At 45.2% G+C, this 25,386-nt stretch overlaps 1 protein-coding gene across 2 annotated transcripts in view; it reads left to right on the top strand.

The window, feature by feature from the left end:
* LOC106746411 overlaps window positions 1-25,386 on the top strand; it is a 431,128-nt gene that overhangs the window by 64,183 nt on the left and 341,559 nt on the right. For both annotated transcript variants that reach the window (XR_001374598.1, XM_014623001.1), the window contains exon 2: window positions 211-383. Coding sequence is in view for 1 of the 2 variants with exons in the window: in XM_014623001.1 (XP_014478487.1) it covers window positions 220-383 (164 nt within the window). In the remaining variant the exon portion in view is untranslated. The remainder of the gene's footprint in view (window positions 1-210; window positions 384-25,386) is intronic.

Raw genomic sequence — 25,386 nt, 5'->3', positions numbered from 1 at the left:
ATTGTTGATACAACTGGGAGGGAGGGGGGGGGGTGAACGAAAAAAGAATGTAAGACAAACGATTTGTGCGCGAACGTTCCCCACGTGAATTTAATCCGCTCTCCCTCATTTCCCTCCTTCTACCGTTTCACCCGCGATATTCCGATGAACGGATATCTCAGACGGCAAACTGCGAATTTGTTATTAACGCATTGTTTTGTCTATTCGCAGACACGCGACATGGAAGTGCGAACGGAAAGACCGCGGACCGCCGGCAGAATAGCGCCAACCGGAAGAGTCACGCCGACGGTGCATCAAACCGGCGGAGGCCGGAGGAAAGCCATACCAGTCCCGCCGCCAAGAGTGCCGACTCCCATGCCCACCCCGAATAATAATCAACAAAGGTGAGCGCACTCCGAAATTATAATTCCCGGAATTACGTATGCGAGAAGGGGCCGATTCTAAGATCCTTGTTTCTTCGTCGCCCGATCGTTTTCGAAGATGTTACACGGAGAAACATGATGTAGAGCAACTTTTATGCTGCCGTAGGCGGATAAATAAATATACAGGACGTTTCTGAAGTAATATCCATTATTTTAAGAGTTGATTTTTTCAGGTCGTTTTAAGAAACAAAGCTCATGAACATACATAAAAATGTAACAATATTTCCGGCGTTCGAGTAGTTTTTTGTTACCTATGCCTGGTGCATATTTCAAATAAATATGTTGTAAACACTGTATATGCGATTGGATTATTTTCTAATTTTACTGACACACAATCTTGGTATTTCCTTCTTGCTGTAGATACTAAGTTCTTTTAAATATTCAAGATTAACATACATATTTTCTATGCTAAAAATAAGAAATCCAACCGTTCGAATACTTTCGTTAGCCACTGTATGTTCATTTCTTTGCGATCGCAAAAATCAACTGCCGAAATGTCGGACGGTACTTAAGAGATATAAAATCGATTTATTCTCAAAATATATTAATTTTATTCGCTGTAACAGCTGTAAAATTGCTTTTCACCCGCCTGGCTTTCTTTGACTCACGTTTGACGGCGTAATTTTACATGAAATATTTCACTGAATTCAACGATTTCGCGAACACACGCCGGAATGGGCTGCGAATGAACGACGAAGGATCGATATCTAGATCCAGCATCCTCGAGGCAGCCGTGCATGGAGATGTCGTTGACTGCGATCCGTGTAATCCGCAAGTTCGCGGAACTTCACGCACGGACGACATATATCGGGGCCGCGCTCCTCGAACTCGCGCTAATGCACCCATTCGTCCGACGACACGGCAACTTTGTCTCGCGGTTTAGGTGGCGGATTTTACAGTGAGTTTCTAGTAGCATCGATTCCTCGCGAAGGCTGCCATTAAGTGCGTCGCGCCAAGGGTGCAGCCGTGGGTGGCGCGAACGATACGTACGGCTGATTAAACTTCGCCGGCAAGGCGGCTCGCTTGCTGCCCGCTTTGCTGATCTCCCGCGCCAATCTGCCTCAGCCAAGCGTTGGCTCGTGCAGAAGCAGGGATTTGCCCGACGCTCGCGGATAATACCACCCTACGGAGATGCTAAGCTTTCCGCGGTCGGCGTATTTTTCGGGGATAGTGTTCGCCGGTCCGGGATTTTCAGCCCGTGGGAGGGGGTAGTTTATCGGACCGCCGCGAACTGCGCGCCGCAAACTGCGCGCGTAACAGTTGAGCTTGATAATTGAGGAGGCCGAGTGGAGATCAGGCGCCCACGTGTATGTCGCGGTAGGGCCCGCGTAATGATTCAATTAGCGCGGAAGAAATTCACATGCGTCCCTACCGAGCTCGAGCAGTTTCGTCGAGGGGTTGGTCTCGCTCGTGGGTGGTAAATTGTTTGCATCTTCGGAGAACGAGAATATCTCGGACGGTTTCGTTAAATTCGATTATTAACTGTTAAGTGTGCAAGTGAATTCGGTGCCTTCAGTTACGTTCGTTTCTACATAGTAAAAACGTATTTTACACTTGTGTTAAAATCGGACCTTGCTTTCTTTCGTTCCGATATAATAATGTGACTGTTACGTAACACGCGTGTTGTGTAACAGTTACGTTATTGCGTAGGGCCTTAGCGTCACTATTTAACTGACGCGCGTTTTAAAACGATAGGAGATGTTGAACGATTTATCGATGACTGGATTGATTCGAAACCAAATTTTTATCGCGATAAAATTCGACAGCTGCCTGATAGATGGTGTCAGGTCATCGGTAATGACGGAGAATATTTGATATGTTAAAATTCCACACTTCCTATTGGTAAATAAATCTCGAATTTTGGTAACGAAAATGCCGTGAATTAATTTACACACCCGATGAATTCTAAAGTTTGGAAATTGACTTCGGACTGATATATATTTTCACATTTCTCGCGTTTCCTCCGCGACGGCGCTCTTTTGGCTATGCCGCTCAAATATACTATAATTAAAGTTCTTCCGGTCTAATCTAGACGTTCTTCTCTTGCGCTGGACTGGAAACTGACAAAAGCCAGTTATAATAGGCATCGTCGGGAAAAGCGGGGAAAAAAGTCTTGCGTCTCGTGTTGCTTACAGTTAATCATCGACACCTTGCGAAAGCAGTTTTAACGAGTTGCAGCGCCGAATTAATTACTACGCAATCGTGCCCTTTTTCTTCGATAAGAACGGAGAAAAGTACACAGAGACGGCAGCACCGTGCAGCAGCTTGTCTCGGTCGTATATCAGCACCAATTAAAACGTTTTCCCCTTAGAAAACGGTAACTAATCTAACACGGGATTTTCGTTTGATCAATTTGCACAACATGATATTTTATTTATTTTCAACAATAATTACAATGGTGAGCACAAAAATATGTATCCTGAATCTAAGCCGTCGATTCTAATTTTGTGCTGTTGATTATAAATATAACAATTCAAATGAAACCTCAGCTCTAATTTCTATCATATAGTAAACGACAATTGAAAGAGAAATTTGTTACTCGGAGCTTTCGTGCACAGAAAAACAAAGTGCTGTTGTATTCACAGCATTGGTGCATTATTTAATTTACACACACGCGCGCATATGCATATTTCTATATAAAATAATCATAACATATTTGAAATTCCTCGGAAGAAGAATGGGACCGAAAGGGTTAAGCCGTCGAGTGATGTCCCAAAATTTCAAAGCTTGTCGGGATTCATATTCGTAATTACTCGGCTGGACGTGGACGCGACGTGTAGCCGTTAAAAGACTTTAATCTCAACCTTGCGGCCTAGGGAGAAAAAGGGACGGAGAGAGGGAGAGAGAGAGAGAGAAGAAGAAGAAGAGAATAATGGGCTGTAGAAAGGGTAGAGGCGAATACCGAGATTAGGGACCTGAAGGTTATCTCGAAAAGTGGTTGTCGTCATTGGCGGAGTATTCATAAGCCGCCCGGGGGCCGTATTCTCGCGCGTTTTGCTGCGCATTACGTTGCTGTTCTACGTGAACAAATTCACATCCTACTCGGCAGCTGGCTGAAACAACCTGTCCGGCTTTGTATGACTTCACAATTACCGAATATACACACACCACGCATATATATGTATCGTACAATATTAAAAGTGAACTCAATGCCGTTTAGATTTAATCCAGATAATCACAAAGAAGAAGCAATGGAGGTTGCCACGAAAATTTCCTAATAACGTCACGAAAAACGTGTCGTTAGAAAAACAGACGTAACCGATTGGATATTTTTCGTGACTATCGATCTATTGAACGGTAAGGCATCCCCGTGGAAACTGAGTGTACACTCAAACACGTGCAGAGCCAACCTATTAATTACGAACGAGTGATTACTGCAGCCGCAAAAAACACTCGCGTTAGCGCGAGTTGCCCAGGGATATTGAACGGACAGCGGTTAAACGCTGATCATTGAAATTCTACGATTTTCTGGTTCGCGGTATTTTTATGATTTCTGCGGTATCCCTTTTCCCCTCTCTCTCTCTCTCTCTCTTTCCCTTCCCCTCTCTTACTTTCTTTCTCACCCATTCCCATTCCCCTTTCCTCTCTTTTCCACGGCGAACGTACATTTCATTAAATACTCTTTTTTCGCCGCATTCGCGACCACCCTTCGTAAATATTCGTGCGGCGAAGGTTCTACAGCTATTCGCAATGAATCCCCGTTTCCCGAGGGTGGACGTAGACGCGGACGGGGTGGGGTGCGTCAGGAAGTTTGAAGTATTTTCCTCATAAAGCTTTTGAGGTATCTAAAATATTCGCGACGATGCGGATTTCGCTTCGGGATTTTAATTAATTAACGGCCCGACACACCGAAGGATCCGAACGAAACCCGTTCGGCCGGACGATGTGTGGGGGAGGAGGGTAATGGGCCGGTGGGCTGGGTGGTTGGGGGAGGTAAAGGTTCATTAGAACCTCGCGCAGCTTGAAATTCTGTCGACCACAATGTAAATAACTCACTCGTGCTTTATATAAAGCAGAGAGAGGACCTTTGTGCCAAAGAGAGCCGCCCGTATACGTTCATTAGGCGGTGTTTAGCGTAGTTACACCGGTACATTCCGAACCGCGAAACACAGAAACGCACACCGTCCGTACTTACACGTTATTACACGTATGCGTGAAGAATCGTTGAAACGCATCGAGAGGCGGCCAGAGTGAGAGAGAGAAAGAGAGAGAGAGAGAAACTATTCAGCGTACCGGAAATGCGAGGCTTTGCCGTATCCGTTCGTTCCGCGATAATTGCGCGGGGACTGATTGAACGAAGATAGCTAACGGCGTAATACATTAAGAACTTGTTCGGCACGAATCAGTAGCGATGGAGAGAGAAAGAAAGAGTGAGGGGGGGGGGGGGAATGCACGGTATCATTTTACATGTGATTCCACTGATACTTTAGATAGACTTCAGGCGAAATAACGCGGGGATCGCGATACGTACGTGTATCTCGTCCGTGGACAAACGTAAGATACGCGAACGTAAACACTAGGAAGCGCAAGATGGGTAACTTAATATTCTGCGCTGGAGCATCGCGCACTCCGTGTACATGTGTGTGTGTGTATGCTTGTGTATCTCGTGGAGATCTCTCCTCGGCGAATGCATAACTATACGAGGCGGATAAAGAACACGAGATCGCAATTATCGTCACGGATCGGCCGAGCCGCATGGTCGCCTCGGTAGGAAATAATACGAAAGACAATAATTCCGTCCTCAAAGCGCGATTCTCTCCAGATTCCGGTACGTCTCCTGGAAATATCGTGACTAACGAACGCCGGTCGGTGCCACCGCGGCGGAATACACGCCAATTAGCTCGTATTTTTCGTCAAAGAGATCAAACCCCCTCGATTCTGTATTAGTGTAGGACGTAACAGAGGTTGTACGATCGTAAAGAGTCGTCGGCGGAGACAAAGTAGAGGCACCGTTCGAGATAATATCAAAGGATAGTTAAGCCGTAGTATAAAGCGCCGGAGAGAGAGAGAGAGAGAGAGAGCTTTCGCGATTTCTCCACGGGAAACGCGCTCTCCGTTCCTTCTCGCGAATTTCATCTATCGCGACCAGCTGTTAATTCGTCCTTGCGCGCCGCTTTTTCTACTCTCCGACGAGCAATCGCTCGCTGTGGCGCCCGGAGAAATTCAAACATGCTCTCAATGCAGTGTTAGAGCAACAATGCGCGGCACGATCAAGTACGGATCCTGTTTGAATCTTTACAAATTCAAGGTTAGATCTGCCGCAAGGGGAATTTCCAAACAATTGCTGTCTCTATTTCTCGGTGTCTCGCTCAAAACAAGCGGAAAGTGACAGTGTTTCCGCTCGAAGCAATAGTGAAAATATTGCCACTCGAAGTCGCAAAAGTGAATGATTCACTCGAGTTTTTGAATGGATTCTAATTCTGTACGAGTGAATGTTTCAATCGAGTCGAAAGTGAATTCGTTCCCGTGACAGTGGAACACGTCAGATTCACTCTTCAATTTCGAGTGAAAATATTCGCTCTATGATCCAGAGTGGAGAATTTACTCTATAAGAGTGACGAATCATTGGAATCCGAGTGACTCGACCGTCACTCTGCTTTTTGAGCGAGATTCCACTCCAAGAAATTTAGATAGTGGTTTGTTTTTTTCCGACACGTGGAACGTTAAATTAGAATTTCAAGAAGGTAACGTTCACTCTAACGTAAACATTCTCGCCATATTGAAATTGCATGAAAAGTAGTATTTCTATGCTAATTCGATCACGTTATAATGAGTATCCATCTCATTTGTGAGGAGGAACGCTGTAATCGTGCTGTCGTCATAACACGAATCGACACACCTTCCGTGTTCATTTGAACTTTGTCATCCGGTTCAATATCCTCCCGCGCATGATGCTTCCGTAGTAGATCCAATTTGAGGCCGGTTGAAAGACTCTGCCATTCGATTGATTTGTCGCGCATGTCGGGAGTTAATTAGCTCTCCGAGCTGGCGACGGTAACCTAAAGGTTCTCCCCGGCTGGCGACCTTTAATCAAGCGATTAATCAAGCGATAGCTGGACATTATCGACCACCGTGTTTGTGATTACCAAGACCAACTCAAAGCCTCGTGTCGACCGAGAACTTCTTGTGATTTAGTTAATTATTCATTTCGTCGCAGCCCTGAATAATTACTAGTAGTACTTACCAAGAGAAATGTGGGCAAATTAATCTAATTAGACAACAATAAATTTAATAATAGTCTAGTAAATCTGAAGTATAATTAGAATCCAGCCTGATTTCGCAAAATAATTATGGATTTCCTGTTAGGAAATCTATGTAGGTTCTGGCAGAAGTGTAATGTTTCAATCATACGATTCTAAGTGGGAAACATAAACAGATCTCGTTTGCCTCGACGTTTTTCCTAAAGAATTACTTCTGCTTCCAAATTTTACATTACGATTGAATCAAATATACGAAACTCTTTCAGTATTTATTCACAAGCACACACACGCACACACACACACACACACACACACACACACACACACACACATACCACATTTGTTATTAAGCATAATAACACGAAAAATATAATCCTGCTTATTAATTTATTAATTTCTGCGGTTCGTGTCGTCAAAGTAAGTTTTTATTACTTTATCGGCTGGTTAAGTACGCGCAAACCATCCTTAAAAGTAACATAGAAACGTTGACACGGAATTATCAGCGGGTTTTTACATTTCCCTTTCTTATCCTGCACTGATTCGCCGACTAGATTCGTCGGCATGCGGAATTGATGCTCGATGGTAATTTTCCCTTCCACAGACCGTCCCGCGTTTGTCACTCCCTTCTCTCCCGCGTGGAATTTTGTAGCGTTGTATCCTCCGAGAGGACACGCGCCATCCACCGGCACTTCTCGGTTCGGTAATTTCGTTTTTTACGACCAGCGATAGCGATTTATCTTTTCATGGCGTTTCGGGAGCGATTCACCTCTTTACGATTGTTGATAATAACTCGCGCATTTTTATGCGGCACTCGGTGGTGATTTATACTTCGTTGCAGGCCGCGTCTTTTTTTCATCTCTCATCGAGCCGCACCGGCGGACTCGTCGCCGGTGTATCGGCTTTTGATGGATTGCGCGAGCACGCGCGAGTGCGCCGCCTCAAATACGCCCAGGTGCTTAACGAGCCAGATTTTCACGGGATCGCCCGTCGGAATCGGGCACGCGTATCCTGCTGGAGGAGGAGGCGACGCGAAATTTTTAACAAAGCGACCAGTCGCCTTCACTGCGGCGGAAAGGGATGCCAAGTCGCACGTACGAGGTGTTCCGAAACCACTTTACTACCGTTTCGTTTTGTTTCCCGCTTCATTTCTCAATGCAGCTGAGCAGCAATGCTAATGGCTAGCATCGTGTTTACTTCACTTTCTTACCTTCATTATTTCCAACATAATAACAAGTACGTATAAATATTCATAGAGATTATTAATCAAAGCTTGATATCTCGGCAAGGAAAGATTACTTCCTCCGATCGAATATTCCAATTCCTTTTCTTTTAGAAATTCAAAGTGCCAGTATGCATGAAAGATACTGAAGGAACTTGTGAGACACCCTCGTAAGATATATTATAAATCTCAAGCAATTAATCCGTGCAAATTGGTGCGGGGCTCGGCGTCGTCAATTGAGAATTGACAACGAACATATAACGAGCCTTTCTGTTCGTCTTGTTCCACTTNCCCCCCCCCCTCTTAATGGTAAATGTAGCAATGCCAGCAAAATGAGAGCAATTGGCTCATTTATTTTAGGTTAAAATGAATTCAAACGCCTTCTTTTTTAAAAATCCACCAAGTATCAGTATGTATAAAAAATACTAAAGAAACTTGCAAGATACAAATCTCAAGCAATTAAATTTCGACAAATTTCTACGAGACTCGGCACGATTCAATATTGATAACGAACACATAATGAGCATTTCTGCTTGTTTCACTTTTACCTCTTTTAACGAGAAATGTAACAATTGCAGCAAATGAGAGCAATTGGCTCGTTTCCCTTGAGTTGAAAAGAATTTCTTTTTACTTGGAATAAATTTGACGGTGGAACCTTTTAAAGGAAAGCACTTCCTCAGTGAATAATCCTCGGTACTACACGGTTCGGAATTTACAGAGCAGCGCAAGATCTGCTTTATCGGCGCGCGATATACCCGGTGTCACGATAGAAAGTGGTTGGTATCTCAATCTGGCGGCAGCTCACAGAAACATGGTTGCAGAGATGCTGCGGCGTCGGGACGCCGATAGTGCTCGGCGTCTCCGTTGGTAGGCGCCACGTGCCGGAGGGCCGTATCGCTCCGCGGAGGGTGGTTTTCACCCTCCGACCGCGCGGCCGAAACTCTCCGCCGTCGAGATCCGCGATTAATCCGAACTCGAAAACTTGGAAACGTCCGTTTCCTACGGAACCACTTCGTAATTAATTAGATCGTGGAAATAACTGCTTTCCGATATCTATCGGGGAATCACATCGAACTTTGTAACCAAGCGCGAACTTGCCGTAGACGCGCTTGATTTTCGCGCGACTTCAAAGTTCGTCATCGAACGATTGAAATTAAATCCGAACGATCAATCAGGCTTCTCTGTTCTCCATGCGTATATTGAGACAAATTACAGTTATTTTCGGCCTAATCCGCACACGGGAAAAATGCCGTTGAATCAATAGAATTTCCAACAGCATGGGGTAAGCAGGGGTGGATCTTCCTGATTCAATATCATTGAAACCATTGAATTAGATATTCAATTAATACTTTGATTGTTGAAACAATATATAAACATAATAGTTTTCATTGATATTCGCCGTGAATGAGAAGATTTATTCCAATGGCGCTGCCGTTTCGAAATGTTATTGATTTAACAGAATTGTTTCTTTCCGTGTAGCCTTTTCATGGTTTTAACCAAAGATAATAGTAACAATGTGAATGTAAGATTATTATCACTGACGCTGTTATAGCAACGCTTACTAGAATATTGATTCTCTCGACTTTAATTCCTTCACTACGATGATTGTAGTTACAAATATGAAATATTTTCCTCTCAGTGTGTATTTTACACGGTCACACGATTTGATGCGAATTTAGACCGCGAATTTAGACCGTTGTCGCCGAAATACTCGCGCTGTTTAATTTCTCACGAAGGGCTCACAGCGTAACAGAGAGCGGATGCGGGATTAGCGACAGACAACGTCTGTCAAATCGCGTTTCGCCGAAGGCGTTTGCCCGGCACTTGTTATCCAGAGAATCACGCCGTATTTATCCGCATCGTGAATGCTTTATCAGGCGCAGGTCGTTAACCTAATGGAAACGGCGTTAAGGCGGAGGGATCGATATGGGTGCACTTTCGCCGTCGTCATCCACGGCCGAGGCCAATCGTGAGAAAAGGCGTCGTGAGGAAAGGCGAGAGAATCTGCGCCGCGGCTCTAATAGCGCGTGAACGCACTTAATGGAGGCATTTGAATTATAATGCGACCGATCGGGAACGACGATTGGCAGTTTCCACTCACGGGGCTTCGGACCACGCGAGTCTCGCCCTAATCTTCTTTCTCGATTAGAGAACCGGTCGATGCCGCACCGTTACGAGGCGATACCCGGTGGTAACGATGAAAGATCAATAATTACGAGCGTGCATACGCGAGTGCGTTATTCTCTGCGACTTGAGCATTTTTTGCCCGAATAAAATTAACCGTCAAGAAGCACGATTTTCTGGATATATATATATATTGAGTTTTTAAGGTAAAATAAAAAAGAGAAAATATTAAAGTTGTCTTATTTGCCGGCGAAGCTTTCAAGTACGGGATCCCTTTAACCAATAAAGAAATTGACAAATCACAGTCGATTTCCGTAAGGAGAAAATTCGCCCGTTGTTGGTTTGTTGGCCTGCTGCTTATGTTCTTGTGCCAGAATTTGGTGTGCCAAGATCTTCAGATGTTACATTGAAAGCAGTGGAAAACATGAGATGAAAGATGAAAGCATAAGAACGTAACTTTAAACCGAGATGCAGGATACGATAAAATATTGAAGGGAAAGCGCGGCCGGCGGAAAATGTTTCGCTCGGAAATATCCGAAGACGAGAGGTCGCAGTTCGGTCTTGCAATCGATAGCGCAAATACGGCGCCCACGTTCGCTGCTTACGACGCTCGTTAGTACCGTAGTCGAACATAATTGTTTGCAATTTATTTAATATCCCCATTTTAACGACGTTAATTGCGATGGCGACGTCCATCGTCGCTTCAGCGTGATCATCCGATGGATACCAACCCCCAACTTGCGGCCCCCGGCGGCTCTTTCCTCTTTCTGTGGTAACCGCGTGGTAACGACTTCGTTGCACTTCGTCGTCGCGAACATTTTCTGCATACCTTCGTGTTATTCAGAGACTCGTCCGATTATGTTCCTCTCCCATCGACGATCGGCGAACGGGGATCATGTCGGATCTTATTACGCGAAAATTGCAACGCATTCCAAGACATTCGTTACGACGATTGCGTGTTCAATTGCATATCGAATCGCGAATGCTTAATTAACGTTAGCGGGAGATGGCCGAAGCGTACGTGTGGCGAAAGTCGTCGCGGGTAAATGATAATGTCGCTGTTGTAAGAGTTAAATGCTAAGTGCGCCTAATGAGATATCACTTGGTTAGGAGTTGCGCCTCACAAGTCGCCTTTCGTTAATTAGCATGGCTTGAAGGAGGAAGAATGTCAACCCTAGTCGGTTCAATTGGAACGCACGTGGGAAGCGTTTGCGCGATATGCACCGCACTGAGAGAAAAAATATCGAAAAATGTCTATGTGTATATGTAAAAATATGTATATTGATGTAAATAAATATTTTGCTAATAAATAAATATTTTATTATTATCTATCGGATAAATGTTTTTTATTTTTTTTCATATTTTCTCTCTCAATGCATTTACTTCAAATGGTCAGTTTCGCGATATCTTCGCGAAGGAGGGAGTCCACTTTTTCTATTCAACGAACAATTGTCTTAATCCGATGATTAATTTTGAAACATTTGTGTTTCATTGAATTTCAAATTTCATTCAGCCCGACACCGTAACGAGATTTCTGCTCTATGATATACGATCACTTTCAGTAACATTATCGTTGAACAGTTTTCGACAATAAAATGAATTTTGTCGCTGAATGGATTAGGAGGTAATTTACATGTAAATTGATACATTATTCACTGGGCGCTTGTTTATTTAGGGTTAGGAATATCGAATAGCTACTATCACTCGGCCGGTTACAGATCTCGAAAACGCTGGCAGAGCCGGAAGCGCTTGCTGTTTGCAGCCATCGGAATAGGATCGATATTTCGGCCGTGAGGCTCTCCGCTAATGAGATCGTTTAATTCCACGCTCGCGCGACTCCACGTACGCGCTTACAGATCGTTACAGCACCCGCTGCCGCCGCCTCAGACATTTGTAATAATGACGCTAAATTACCATCTCTATCTGTCGTATCTCCGGTAACTCTCCTGGAGAACGAGGATGAGCGAGAGCGTGGGTGGCTCACGTAACTGACTTCGCGCTTCGAGCAGGATATGGATACTGCAGTAGTGGCCAACTATCGTCCGGTACACGCTCTCCCTTCCTTTTGTGCACGATATTAAATAATCTGTCTGTCACCAACATCTGAAATATTCGGAAAGTGGTTATGAAATACCTATAATTATATATAAAATAACAAATTCTTCAAAAGATCGACGGTAGATTTTTATTAATTGGAATTTTGTTAAAATAATAATATTGAAATAATATTAACGTAAAGTAACATGTAAAATAAGAGCATAAGGATGCCGATTATCACACTCTCGAAGGACCGACGATTGATCTAGTGTGCTTTTCTATTGAATTAATTCAATTTTATTCGCATCGTTCGCGTATTACTTGGGTACCATCGGTGGTTGACCACCTGTGGGTCCAGGATACGTACACAGACGGCTGCAGGATACGTGCGTGTATAAATCCGCAGGTTAGGTGCGTCTGGTGGCAATGATCCACTGTGAATAATCGACACCGCGTTTACCCGCGTTTACCTGCGACGTCGGGTGGACAGGTGGGCGTAGGACATGGATCACAGGATTATACTGTCTAAGGGATACCGTGACTAAGGGATATCCTGTCTAAGTGGACATCGTGCTCGACGGCGATCGAGCTTTGTCTCGCCGATGAAACGTGAGAGCACTAACCAAGGAAGTACATTTTGTCAAGCTTGCGACAGTCTCGCTCTCTTCCTTTCGCCATTAGTAGAGGAAAAGCACCAAAATTGATGTACCATTTTGTTTCCCGGGTTTTAAAGGCTCGTTTGAAAGTGTGACATTAAAATTGATGTGCATGGACGCAAATTAACAACACTTCTCTATCAGAATATATATGATATGATATAATTTTTACAAATTATTATATATTTTTGCAAATCAGTATTCTTTAAAATGTTTGAGGACTGACGCTACCGACGCCTAAAACGAATATATTCTTGATACTTATAGAACATTATTAAAAACGAAAATAAAAGTACTAGAATTACGTTATTTTGTACATTTACTATATCTCTAGGATACTTCTTTGTTATGTGGAAAGAAATTCCCTGAATTTTTCTCTCCAGTCATCTTATACAAAGAAACAAAATAAACATAAGAAAATCAGTCACCATTAGCTTTAATCGTTTTCTGTGAAACGATATTTCACAACGAAGTTCAGGTATGCTGGTTTACAGAATAACCTATCCGATATAATTTAAAAAGTTCAAAGTTCTAAGCTCACACTAATAAAATAGCTTACAAAATAGCATTGTCAAATAAATTACCGTTGATTTGTTACCTCAATTTCCACGAGAGGATAGCTCAATAAAAACTCCAGCACAACAAAAAATCAAACAACGCTAATAACAGAACCGAACGAGCATGCAAACAGAAACTGTTATTTCAGTTCCAACTACTGTACACAGTGGACGAAATTCATGTTCTGTCCGACGGAGGTCAATATTTTGCTACTCGAAAAAAATGAGTACGTCGGTTTATCATACCTATGTTAGTTTTGGTACTTTTTCTCGAAATCTTCGATCGTAATAAAGTTGCTGTTCTTTCAGCTATATAAATTATTTAGTCAAATTGTACAGTTAATTTTTAGTAGTTAATTTTTTTGTATTTTCTCTGTAAAAATACTCATTAGAAGTGCGATCGTGGTGGAAAATTTTTGCTCGTAAATATAATTTTACGAGTAAGGTCGCAATCAGACATAATTTCCCCGCAGCTGGACCGCGGTAACAATTTTTGAAATAAACCTTCCAATTTTATTACGGCAGAATTCCATTCGAAGTGAAACGAAAAATAAGCTTTTTCGAATGGACTATTACGTAACTGTTAAATATTTCGTGCATATAATTGGACAGTTTACAATATTGCTTTTCATTTTATCGTCCGCCGGACAACGACCATTGAAACGCGCGAGACTATAACACTCGGTGACACGGATTGTTATAGGAAAGCTCTGTAACGGACAATGTTTAGTGTTTCAATTTTATTTTTCGGCCGGTTATTTCGCGATATTTACGGTCAATATGTCGCGTTTCTATGGCGTGAGCCTGAACATTTTATCATTCTCGTTGCGCACGTAAATATAAACCGACTATTATTAAACACGTGCGAGGGTGCTGCGGACTCGCCGTCTATGAAATTTGCGTGGAACCGCTTCTCCGTAACTTACGACGTGTAATAACCGGGGGCACAATGGCAAATCTCGATTGAATCTCTGCTGTTACATTTTCCTCGGATTCGGCGCGGTACGCGTTTATCTCGCTTATTAATTGCGGCACCGGTCCACACGGTCCGGTGTATTTGCTTCAAAACACACTCGTAATTAAGATATTAAACGACATCCACGCATGAAAACGGCCGTATTTTACGCGAACTTTAACGCGACGTCCTGTTATCAAGACCATCACGCTCGCTCGCGGGCATTGAGCCGAAATGAAAATTCGATGGAGCGCGAGATTCATTTTTATCCCCCGAGAACATTCGCAATTTATTTCCGAATAGCGCATAATTGCACATCTTGATTTATTCATTTTCAATTAGGAGCAGGGGAAGAGCTGGCTAAATGTGATAGATCGTGTCACATGTAACGTTGTTTCGAGAATCAGAAAGATATATTTGGCTTTCGACACGCGTCCGGAATAGAAGTCTCGGCACTCGCTTCGAGAAGAAATCGAATCACACAGGCGTGCGCGCGTGCGTTATCAGACGCCGCTCGACTTTGTTATCGGTCGTGCTATCTCGGGTGTCAGCACGCGCGTGTTTTAACGACGCTCTAATGAATTAATCCCCGAACGGAGCACCTCCGCCGCAAATGGTCGCCATGGAAATGACGCGTCAATATCAGCTCGCGGAATGCGCTTCCATATACTTAACGAGGCGACCCGCTCGATCGGCGGGTCTCGGGGAGATTCAGCGCGGCGGTATAATAATGTGTCGACCTGCCAGGTGTACACTCGCCGAGTCGAGAGAGATAGCCGCGCGAGATACACAACAATGGCGATATTTCTCTGATATCCTCCTCCGCGCCGTTTCCGTGCGGCACGATACCGCCGCCGCACTGAACACCTTCGCACCGTTTATCCGCCCGTAATCCACGCGTCGTATCGCGTATACCACAGGTCGCCCGGCGCTTCTCCCTTTGACCGACGAGCGTGACGTTGATTCGGCCGAAAATGGCGAGCCCAGTCGAAATTTCGACGCTGTTTTGCACGCTCTTGGATATTTCGCGTTCTACTCAAAGAGTCTCGCGAGGCTCAACGTCGTACTTTCGGTGGCGCATCAGCCATTCGTAAGTTTAGCATTTGTCAAGCGAAATTACGTTCCTATGATATATTGATTTCACCACCTAAATAATAAGTGTTAATTTGATACGAAGATGAGGTAGATATATGTAATACGTACAATTTTACAGATACGATAAGTATGAAAGAATTAAAGGTTTAAGAAAAATTTCGACTGGAGAAACTCGTCTTGTTCTGTCTGTGTTATTAGCGATGATAAATTTGAGATTATTTTACGAGCGTGCGCATGTCCGACGGCGGATGGCGCGAATATTTCCGTGAAAATTCGCAATTCGCATTCGCCTCCTTGGACACGGTGCGATCGAGGCTATAAATACGCGTTTTGCCCGTGACAAGCGCGCATTTATCCGTTATTTTATCGTCATCGACAGCTACAGCGAACAATGTGTCATTTCGAAACGACACCGGGCGCAATGGCGCATTGTTTCGCGTAGTTTTCATCTATGGAAACTCGATGGAAACGGCTGGCCTTCCTTCGCCGACGAGCGCGCGTCGTGCGAATCGTCGCCTTCGGATTCCTCGCGCCGCAGCTTCGCGCCCAACTGTTACCGACGATGTGTAATTACTTAACGATCGCCATCCTCCATTGATGATTACAGACCTCAGGGGGGTTCGTGAGTGACCTCGCTTCTGTTATCTCTCGAAATATCTACACTCGGGGGAAAATATAGTGACGTTGGTGACCACTATACGAGTTTTGTATGTAGAACTCATGCATGTCGTTTAATAAGTTATTTTGTAACTGTTACAAGTAAATCTGAATGCATACCGATAACTACGGTTGTCGAGAAATATAGTTTATTCTATGTTACACCATTCAGATTTAGTTGCGATAATTGTAAAATGGTTTATTAAATTATAAATTTAATCTGTACTTATTCTGTAATGTATTAATTCTGTGCACAAAACTCGTATGTCTTCAATTTGGTTGTCGAGTTAGCACCGTGTCCTCCATAGACTTGTATTCCATGTTTCGTGAACATTTCAGCTCATTTCTTTAGGAACGTTGTTGACGAGATGAACTGAAATGTTTATGAAACTTAATTACTTGGAGACCAAATTGAATATTTAGCCAAACCGCGAAAGCCTAAAATACCAAGACTCGTAGTTATCTTTATAGGTGCCATGATTACACTGAGAGGAAAAATATCAAAAAAATAAGAGATTCGATAGATATTAATAACATATTTACTTATACTAACATATATATCATTCCACTGGAAAAAATTTTTCTTCCCAAACAAGAACATCTACACGATTATAAAAATTGTAACTTTTCACAAAACCAGTTGTCCTACTTGAACGTAAGAATGTGAAATTGAAGCGAATATATTATTAAATATCCAAATAAATAAGTTCTATTTTTTATACATTTCCTCTCAATGTATATGCATTCATTTCCCCGAGTGTACGCGATGCCCGGACACGTTCTCCGACATCGCCCGCCTCGATATTCTCACCGACCGCCTCAGTTTCGCAGCTGGGGAGTATCGTAAAATCGATACGGAGACCCAGCTGAGCGATACAGCCGGGCGATAAGGCGTATCAATGAGTAGGCAGAAAAGCGACGAACAAGTAGCTCCGTTCTGTCACGGGATCGCGGTAGCGCACGGCTCGCTCACGGCTGGACGATAAATCTCCTTCGACGCTCACAATCGCCACTTATAGCGGCGATTTGGAGCTGTGCCGCTGGATCACGGAGAGAGCGCACCCCCGGTCCCCGGAGGCGCCGGACTACATCGTTGGGAATGTAACGCGCCCGCCGCCACGTGGATTGCCCACAAGTGGAGGACGCGTGTCCCGGCCTGATGTTGATGGATAAGCGGCTCGCGCTCCGCTGATACGCGATTTGTCATCGCGCGGCTGATGCGTGCGCACGTTGTTGTTCTCCGTATCTGGAGCCGTGTATCTTACTATTTGAAATAGACGTCCGGCCGCTTCTCTCGATTTCGCCCGCGTGAAAGACACACGTTCATCGTCGCGTTCCATCGCGCCCCGTCGACTGGAAGACGCGTCGGCGGATCGGCGAGATCCTTCTCTCTCGTGGGCACCGGTAACATATTTCTTCGTGAATCCGTCGAGAGATCTGACGGGTGTCCGATTTTCTTAGTCACTTGACGTTGCACACGTCGATGTAACGGCACTGAGAGAAAGGAAATAGTTGGAGTAACTATAATCTCACTATATCCTGTAGACGATTTTGGCCTCGACCTACGCTTGTAGTTTTCTCTTTTTTGTCGTAGTTTGCCAATTACAATTATTTAACATTTACCCAAGCGCGATTGCGAGTCCCGCCGTTTCAACGGTATTTCTTTCCCACGTAAACGGACCTCGGAACTACTTACGGGACGGCCTGAATTTTCCTGAACTACGTACGAAACTCGACTGTTTTGCAAAATTTAAGATATTCCACGCGAGACGCGCCGAAAGCGCCCGGCGAATCTCCGTCGCGAGCGCGCGCGATATAATATTTTATCGACGGCGCTTTCGCGCGATCGAAAAGAAAAAAGAATCGACGCGGCGGAGGGATGGATTTTTGTCAAGGAATACATCCCCGATGCTTGACGCGAGAAACGACGCCCCGTACAAGAATCTCAATTATTCATGACGACCCGCGCCCGGCGCTCTCGAGTGTACCCTTCACACGCGCGCTATATCGTCGCGCGCCATGCAAAGCGGGAACCCTCGGAGGAGAGAGACTCTGTCTCCCGTTCGTTTCCTTTTGTTCTCTCCCACGAGCGAATAACGATCGTCCGTGAAGCTATTCGCTCACGTCCGTGGCTCGCGCGCCAGTGAAATATCCCAAAATTATGCGGTAATATCTGCCGGTGACATAAACACACGCACACATACACGCAGGTGCTCCTGAGGGTGCGTCACCTGTGCAACGGGAGGGGAGGTACACGAAGATGTGGGAGAGAGAGAGAGAGAGAGAGAGAGTAACCCTCGGGATCTTTACTTCTTCCTTCCTCCTCCTCCTGCCTCCTACGGTGAACATTTTCATAAACTTCCTCATAAAGCATATTCGCATCCCGTACGCATCCCGCCGCCAGGCGCGAAATGGATACATTGGCATTAATTACGGCCGAACGCATCCGCGAGTACGGCTTCGTAACTTTCGCCGAACAATCCTGAAATTCCAACAAGTGGAAGGATCAGGTCTGGCGGGATGCGAAGGATGAAGTGGATTGTGGTGCGCCGGTATGCAACGGTGGACGGTCAGACGAGAGGGATGCACTCGGCCGGACTGCGATACGAGGCTTGTCCATCTCGGCCGCGCTCTCTAAACATAAAACGATCCCTGAGGAAACGAATTTACGGATTAGTCACTTTCAATGTGAAACCGTGCGAAGAAACGCGCGGTCGGATTATCGATCGCCCGTAGATATCGCGTTGAAATCAATATTGGCTGATCGACGGAACCGTGCCGCGGAATTAATTCGCTCACGAGAGAGGAGAAAAATGAGCGGCTCTCTCTTTCTAGAAGTTGCTGCGTCCCATAAGCAGTCGATGAATATGGATGCTCCTTGTGTCCCGAGTCTCTTGCCTCGCGGGCCCGAAACCGTGTATGTGTATATGTGCTCTAATATATATATCCTTTCTTTATTTTAACGGACTTTTTAACTAAAACACTATTTCTTAGGCCAAATATTTTACCGCTTTACTGTTTGCCGCGTCCATTTTAACGCGACAGCGTTGAAATAGTTCTCGAGCGATCTTTGAGACGGTATTTTCATTGTGTACGTTTCAGACGGCCCGCGATATTTTTGCACTCGTAATTAAGACGTCGTTGATTTATTTCGCTGGGGTATTTACGGCAAGAAGTTTGCTAACTGGTCTTTCTTACATTTTATGACGCGACTTGCTGTCTACTACGGCTGTCTACTGTTTTATGAGAAGCAACGCCGGGAGAGGGTGAATTCGTCCGAAACGCGGTAATGAAATGTCCTGCCTTAAGACGCCATTGGACGACAAGACAACGCACTTATGGGATTCGCGGGGTAACCAGGAGATTATATACATGCACGCGAGTGCTCGTGAGTGTACGACTGGGGGAGGAGGCGGGGGGCAGAGAGGAGGGAAACGACTAAATACCTACGTAGACGCGAGTCGCGCTTACCGACATTTATACCTTTCTGCAGGGACTCCATTGAATGCGCGCGTAATGACGGTCGTAAAAATGTTTCCCGATGATACAAATTCCTCGTGTTTCGCGCAATCTACTAAAACGGTTTTAGCATCGTCACGTTCGCGAACGATCGCGCGCGCCGTAATATATTGTTACGGCTAATTTTACCGGGCGATTCGCTGATTTTCCACCCGTTAGATCAGTTGACATTTTTACACCGGAAACGTGTTAGATTATTGGCGAATTTTCCAAGCGTCTCGTTGACCGTGAAACAGCGTCGAAGGAGCACTGCGGTACGCAGGTGTTAACGGAAATGTCATCCGGTTCTCCCTGGAACACGTTACACGGCGAAATTGCACAATATACGGCGGCTATTTATTTAACTATGAGGTATACCCACGCGAATAGTTGCGCAACAAAAAGTACAAATTCCAGGGCCGCATTGCACGCCCATACCACGGCGTAATATCGAATTTTCGTATTGAAATTTAATACACGGTAATATCCCGAAATTCCCGGCGTAGGTGCAGAATTAAGCTGGAAGCTGAAGGGCAGTTCATGCACATCAAGAATTCCGTATATCATTATCAACGATCGCGGGCTAAAATTTAGGACGAACACGTGCCGGACTATTATATCTATTATCGGGTAACGCGCGGATTAATTGAAATAAATTAATTTAATAATTATCAGTCTGCCCGCCTGCGTTTAAATAGGTAGTCATTACAAGTATATGTAATCTCTTTTTGTTTTTCCCACGATATCGGAAGTGAGATCGGCGTTCTGGCGGGTTCGGAAAGCACAGCTTCCTTGCGAATTCATTTAATATTTTAACGATAATTTCGAGAGAAATGAAATTTTCGCGATACGAACGTCGCTCAAGTACGCGCATGTATGTATACCAGGAATACAAATATTACGATGATTCACATCATGGATTACGAATTAACGAGAACTATGAATTTTTCATCATTTGTGGTGATTATTGATTTTACCTTAAACGAGCTATCGTAGTCTGCTCGTGGCCCGAATTATTAGCGCAAGCGTCTCGGAGTGCATATTTCGCTAGGACGATGCGCTTCCTCGTTATCGCTCGATGACAACGGCGATTGCATCACGGACGATGAACGCGCGAGGATACCGATAATCAATCTTGGGATCTCCATCGCTGAGAAGTTTCATTCGTATTCCCTAGCCGGGATCTCATTTTCGCAATCCGCGAGCGAGGATCCCGGCTAACGGGCGGGAAAACGACGAGAAAAATACTTAGCGGCCTGTTAGAGCGTTAACGTCTTCTCCAGTCCGGCCGGGAGGGAAGCATTTCCCGACCGGGGGATTTCCAGATCCGGAATCGGAGAAGGCCCGTGGAAACTTCTCGCGCTCGGGATACGTAATCTTCGCATGTTACCGCGCGATAATAGTTAGGCACGCCGATCGCTCCGGTTATTCTCCGTCGGGAAGCACCGTGGAAGCCGCGTCGCGGAGGAAATGCGATAATACGAATAATCGCGTATCGCGTATTCTTAAAGCTCGTCGCAACTGATAGCGGCCCGTAATTGCTTTCTCCTGCGGCGGCTCCTCATTAAAAAAGCGGCGTTTCCTAATTCCCGCTCATCCCTCGGGCGGAACCTTCATTAACACGGCGGGATCCATCGTCGTCGGAACAAGCCGATACTTGTCGTGCCTTCGCAATTAAAGCAAATTAACGGGCAATTAGTGGGGGAACCTCGGCACTCGAATAGCACGGGAGCCGGGCTTACCTGCCATCCCGAGGCGCATCTTCCCTTCTTTAGCCACGTCATTCCTCCCACCGTTCTCTCTCTCTCTCTCTCTCCGTCAATTTCTATCCGACGTTCCATCATCTCGGGGCTAAAGTGTCGATCGAATTACATTACGGCTTGTAGACCCCGAGGAGAAGGCCTTCGCGTTGCCCTCCTAAGTCGAGGACCCTATTGCATATGAATATAAGTGTATTATCATAATATCGTGCCGAGGGGTGGCTTCTCTTCTGGTTGGCTGCTAGGGGGATAAAATCTCCGGAATCGCGTCGCGAGGGATGGAAGCCCACTTTTACAGGATGTATATAAACGAAAATCCCGATACGTATCTGCCGGAATGCAGAACCGCGTCGGAGGAATGCGGCGCCATGCAAGCGGGCTGCTTGCACAGCCGCGACAGAGTGTGAAATATCGCGATGCGCCGTGATGCACTCTCGCACTGGGGAATCTGACCCCGAATTGAACGGTTATAACAGTGTGAAAAGTGCCGTCTAACGGTTTCTTACGGTTACTCCCGGTTTTATGCGTTTCTGCTCCTTGTGTCCGAAATTTACCGTGACGGTAAATGATTGTTCTCCGTATTCTTGGAGTTCAATTGAACAATCGTTACTTAATATTCATTTCAACTGAGATATTCCGATTTTAACGTTAGACTTTTGGAATGTTAAATATCATTCTAAGCGCCATAAGCGCTATAAGCGTTATAAGAAATAGCATTTCGACAGTGTTCCTAACCCTAGTTCTTTATTCCTTTATTGCGGATTAAAGCGTGATTGCCTATATGACGAAATTCAATTCTCTATTTCTTATTTCTTATATTTAATACCTCTTTTAATTCCACTCATTCATTTCGTGTTTCAATCCTTAAACTTCTATTGTGCCAAAGTAACATTTAATTATTCACTTGCAACCGCAAATTTCGTCAAAAGATTTCTTGAATTTCAGTCGCTTGGAAAGTAAAAGATTTCCCGAACATGTTTAATTAGCAAATGATATCGTGTGTCGTTGAGTCCCTGCTTAAAAATCGGAACTGAGAAGAACTTTATTGATATTATCATGATAGCGTGACACGACCGGAGTCAATTAATGTCAACGAAATGAGTATTGTATCCCTGACGTGCTAGCTTAATTATCCTTTCTACGTCGATTCTACGGTATCCATAGCGTCGGCAGTGCACAGGGAACGCCGAGGGAATTGATTATCCCTCTCCCCGAGAAGCAGTTCTTCGAGTCGCCGACAATGCCATTCACGATTCTCGATCGAGGTGTCTGTATTTATCCGCAGCTCGCACGGATTTGTCCGTCAATTAACGAGCTGTAATTAATGCCAGCTACATCACGGCGTCGTGAGTTCGTTGGAACATAATGTCAAAGATTGACGCTCTTCTTAGAAAGCCTTCCTCGAGGCCGAGTTGACCGACCTTTCGCGATGTATGGCGAAACCAGAAACAAGAAATGAAGTAAATACCTACAACGTTCCAAATCGTGGCAACCAGCTTTTCGCATTCAGCGCTGATAAAATTATTTATAACTTTATTAATATTGATGGTAACAGTGTGTACAAATTATTGTATATAGTTAAAGCATAGGTTAATATTTATGCGTAATTTTAGAATCTTATATCATAGTTTTTTCGAAAGAAATTCATAAAAATCACCTGTCAAACAAAACGTTCGAAATGAGAATACCCCCTTAAGGAGCAAATAGTTACAAATAATTACAGAACTTTGAGAGAGAGAGATGGCTGCAGAAATTTACAAGACGATTTAGGAATCCTCCGGTAATTAAGGTCCCATGCTTTCGTAGTCGAACTGCATTTCATGAAAAGTGCGACTCTTTAGTTTTTTTCATCGTCTCGGCGTCTTCTCGTCGTCGTCTGCGTCAACATTGATTGCAAAGCGCGCCAGGGCACGTTGACGAGAAGCGTGCTGCCAGACAGCGGGGATTGTTACCTGTCCTCGGGATAATGGAATAAATAAAGCAGGTCGGACGAGTCCGCCCGTTCCCCCGGCCGTCCTCCTATTGTGTCGTCCTGACTTCGCAGGAATCGACTTCACCGGTCTATTACGTCTGTTCTCCGTTTCGGATCGCTCGGCGGAGAGAACGCGAGAGGAGACCCTTCGACTTCCTATTCAGAACCTGCCGAACGGATGGGGAAGATTAAACGGGCATTCAGTATAAATCGAAGACGCGGCAGCCCGCCGCTTTTTATAGGTGCACGACGAAAGTTGTAACGTGCATTCTGCCAGATCGCCCGATCGGAAAATTCATGGAACAATAGGATATTGCGAGGCTCACAAGGAGATCACTTGGCCGGTCGTTTCTTCAATTTTTCTTATTTTAAACGAAACTTCCTGCGTATATAACGTTACATGTACGTTAAAAAGTTTCGGGGAATCTACATATAAGCTCTAGTCGTCGGCGTTCTCTTGAATTAAGGAAAATTTCCCCTCAGATCGATCGAATAACTAGACAATTTTTCACTTTATTTGAAAACACGCAACGGAGGTTCTCTTAGATTGCTTATCGTCGTTCGCAAAGAGCAGAATCGTTGCTGGAAAATTCATATTGGAAAGTAACAGACATGTTAGAACGCGTCGTGTCTCTCTGAACGCGTCGAAATGGAAAAAGAAAGATCCGTCTCGATCCATTTATATCCTTCAGATCTAACGAGAACTCGCTTCTTCGCTCGGCCCGGGCGGCGTCGAGGGCATAATATATAGGGCGGAATACAGAAGCGAGAACGGTTGCGGTTTGCAGTCGTCGGGCGCGTAGTTTCGGTGGCAGCAAATCGATGGCCATTACTTTGATAGTCCAGTTTTTAGTTGGGCCCGCTCGTCCTATCGGGGCCCTTGCCACCGCCGGTTCCCGGAGAACAATGGGTCACAAATCAACGGCGGTGGCCGCTAAATCTCGCGAGGTCTCGTGGCCACGTAAGTCCTAACGATGCGTGGAATAGAAGGAGGTGAACATTCGGTGGCTCGGCATTGAGTCTTTCTTTTCTGGCTGGTTCGTGTCTCGTCTCGTTCTCTCGTGAAAAGGGCTGCGTGGATTAACGGACGCAGCGGTTACCTCGTATCCATTATTTTCTTCGCGGCCGGCCGAAAAAAACCGCGATCATCGTCAGCTTTTCCTCTCACATTCAATCTAATCACCCCGCATTAATCGCGCTTTCTCGTAACGACGTAGCCGTCAAATGATGATTCGTTCAGCAGAGCTACCACAGAACAACACTGATGATAATGAATGCGCTATAAACTACCGCCGAGATGCAAGCAGAATTCTGATTTTCTTTCTTACGCGCATTACGTGTGAGAGAGCGGCGGAGCATAGTCACGGTAAATACATAATTTACTCCATAATTTGATCCCACGCTTTCGAAAGACGAGATCTTTCTCCCGGCTACTCCCGCGTACTTCTCTTCTTTTAACGGTCATGAAGTTTTACGTTTCCCTTGAAGTAAGACGCCAGAGACGAGAGATGGTCCATTAGGAACAAGGTGATTTCCCGACGTTACAGTTCACGAGTGTCTCGTTGCTCGCGCCCCCTAAACAGAAAAACGCCGTCCGCGTTTATCATCCTTCGATAAGGCCACCATCGCAGGACGCGTCGGACGTATGAAAGGCGCGAGCTGGAAAACAGAGAGGAGCCTCTCCTCGAGGCCTCTTAGCCGTGCCCGCCTTCGAGGCGATTCAGTCGTGATATCGCGTGAAGAGGCCGGCGTGTCCTCCGGGGGTCGCAAGTAGTTGCGAAGCTGCACGATGCAGGCACGGAAGGTGGCTCGCATCCAGGATAAAGGGAGATGGCCGAGGAGAACGTGGCGCATTCTTGCCGATTATCGTTATCGTCGATACGCGCCTCGCTACCGGCTAGGCTGCCTTGAATGCCTACTTGTAAGCGGCAGAATATGGTACTCGGATATTACGGGTACTCGTTCGGTGCAGGCATACGCGACTCCGAGCGAAAGAGGAAAAATAAGGCGGCGGCAGCCAGACGACATGGAGGAGGATGAAGAAGAAGGAGAGGAGGAAGAGAAGACCCCCGAGGGCTGCTGCTGAGACGATACCATCTGATAGCCTATTTATCTTTCGACGCGCTTACCTTCGGCTCACCCTTTGCTTAGTTGTGCATCGAGTTGCCCGCTTGACACTATTCACCTCGTTCTCGCTTAACCATCCTCGGGAAGGCGATCGACTCGAACACGCC

This window comes from Dinoponera quadriceps, unplaced genomic scaffold (assembly GCF_001313825.1).
Source record: "Dinoponera quadriceps isolate SergipeBrazil2010 unplaced genomic scaffold, ASM131382v1 scaffold566, whole genome shotgun sequence".
In the NCBI taxonomy this organism is placed as follows: domain Eukaryota; kingdom Metazoa; phylum Arthropoda; class Insecta; order Hymenoptera; family Formicidae; genus Dinoponera; species Dinoponera quadriceps.
Note: the sequence above shows the minus strand (reverse complement) of the source record. Positions and strands in the feature narration are given on the sequence as shown.